The sequence below is a fragment of the Chaetura pelagica genome, unplaced genomic scaffold (genome assembly GCF_000747805.2).
Source record: "Chaetura pelagica isolate M959 unplaced genomic scaffold, ChaPel_1.0 scaffold47, whole genome shotgun sequence".
NCBI lineage: Eukaryota > Metazoa > Chordata > Aves > Apodiformes > Apodidae > Chaetura > Chaetura pelagica.
In genome coordinates this window covers 6357230-6358089 of record NW_009954140.1, presented here as the reverse complement: position 1 = coordinate 6358089, position 860 = coordinate 6357230, and the positions used below count along the sequence as shown (strand labels likewise).

At 65.7% G+C, this 860-nt stretch overlaps 1 protein-coding gene across 1 annotated transcript in view; it reads right to left on the bottom strand.

Annotated features, from left to right (window-relative positions):
- Positions 1-126: 126 nt before the first annotated feature.
- Positions 127-860, bottom strand: part of GPRC5C (G protein-coupled receptor, class C, group 5, member C) — a 3343-nt gene continuing 2609 nt past the window's right edge. Inside the window, 1 exon segment of the mRNA XM_010002811.1 lies at positions 127-140. Within this exon segment, the coding sequence (XP_010001113.1) occupies positions 127-140 (14 nt within the window).

The following is an 860-nucleotide window of genomic DNA, read 5'->3' as shown; positions in this document are numbered from 1 at the left end:
GCCCACGGGCATCGCGGCAGAGCCCTTGGCCGCGGGGGGGGCCGGGGATGTGGGAGCAGCTGGCGGCACAGCTGGGGGCCCATCCCATCACGGGCTGCCTGCAGCACCGCGTAGGAAAAATCACCTTTATTGGGTCTGACCTGAAAAATAGGGGGAAGAGGAAGAACAATCGGGAAAGCCACATTAAGGGTGGGGGGCTCAGCTGCCCCCTTGCTCCCTGCAGGGACCCACAAGCCCCCAGGTGGGGGAAGGCACCGAGGAGGCGGCTGGAGATACTGGGGTCAGACCCCCAGTCCCAGCAAGGCACTGATCCCCCAGACCCTGAGCAGCCCCCCTGCCCCCGGCAGGGAAACTGAGGCACGGTGGGGGCCAGGGCTTGGGAGAGCTTTGTGTCACCTTGTGCCCTGCAGCAGGACGGTGCTGTCTTGGCTCAGAGCCTCTGGTGTCCCCGCGGCTGGTCAGAGTCAGCATGAAACCAGAGGCTTGGTGCGAGGGGAGAAGTCCCCCCAGCTTCTCAGCAGCAGGTGGTCCCTGGCCTGGAGGAGATGGGGTGTCTGTGTGTCATGACAGCAGCGATGGAACAACTTGGGGTGGCCCCATGGGAGCTGATTGTTGTGGCAGGGATGGCGGCAGGGACGCAGGGTCCGGGCAGAGCTGGCAGCTTGTGGGTGCTGTGGCCAGGCAGGACGGGATGGTGGCTCCGGGACCGCATCCGAGTGTCCCCTGTGCAGGAACCGGCTCCAGCTGCTGGATGGGCTGGGATGGACACAGTGGGGTGGGACCAGGCTTGACGAGACCTCAGGAGCAGGACGGCAGCTGTGCTGACACTGCAGACCTGGGCCACAGGGGCTTCACCACCG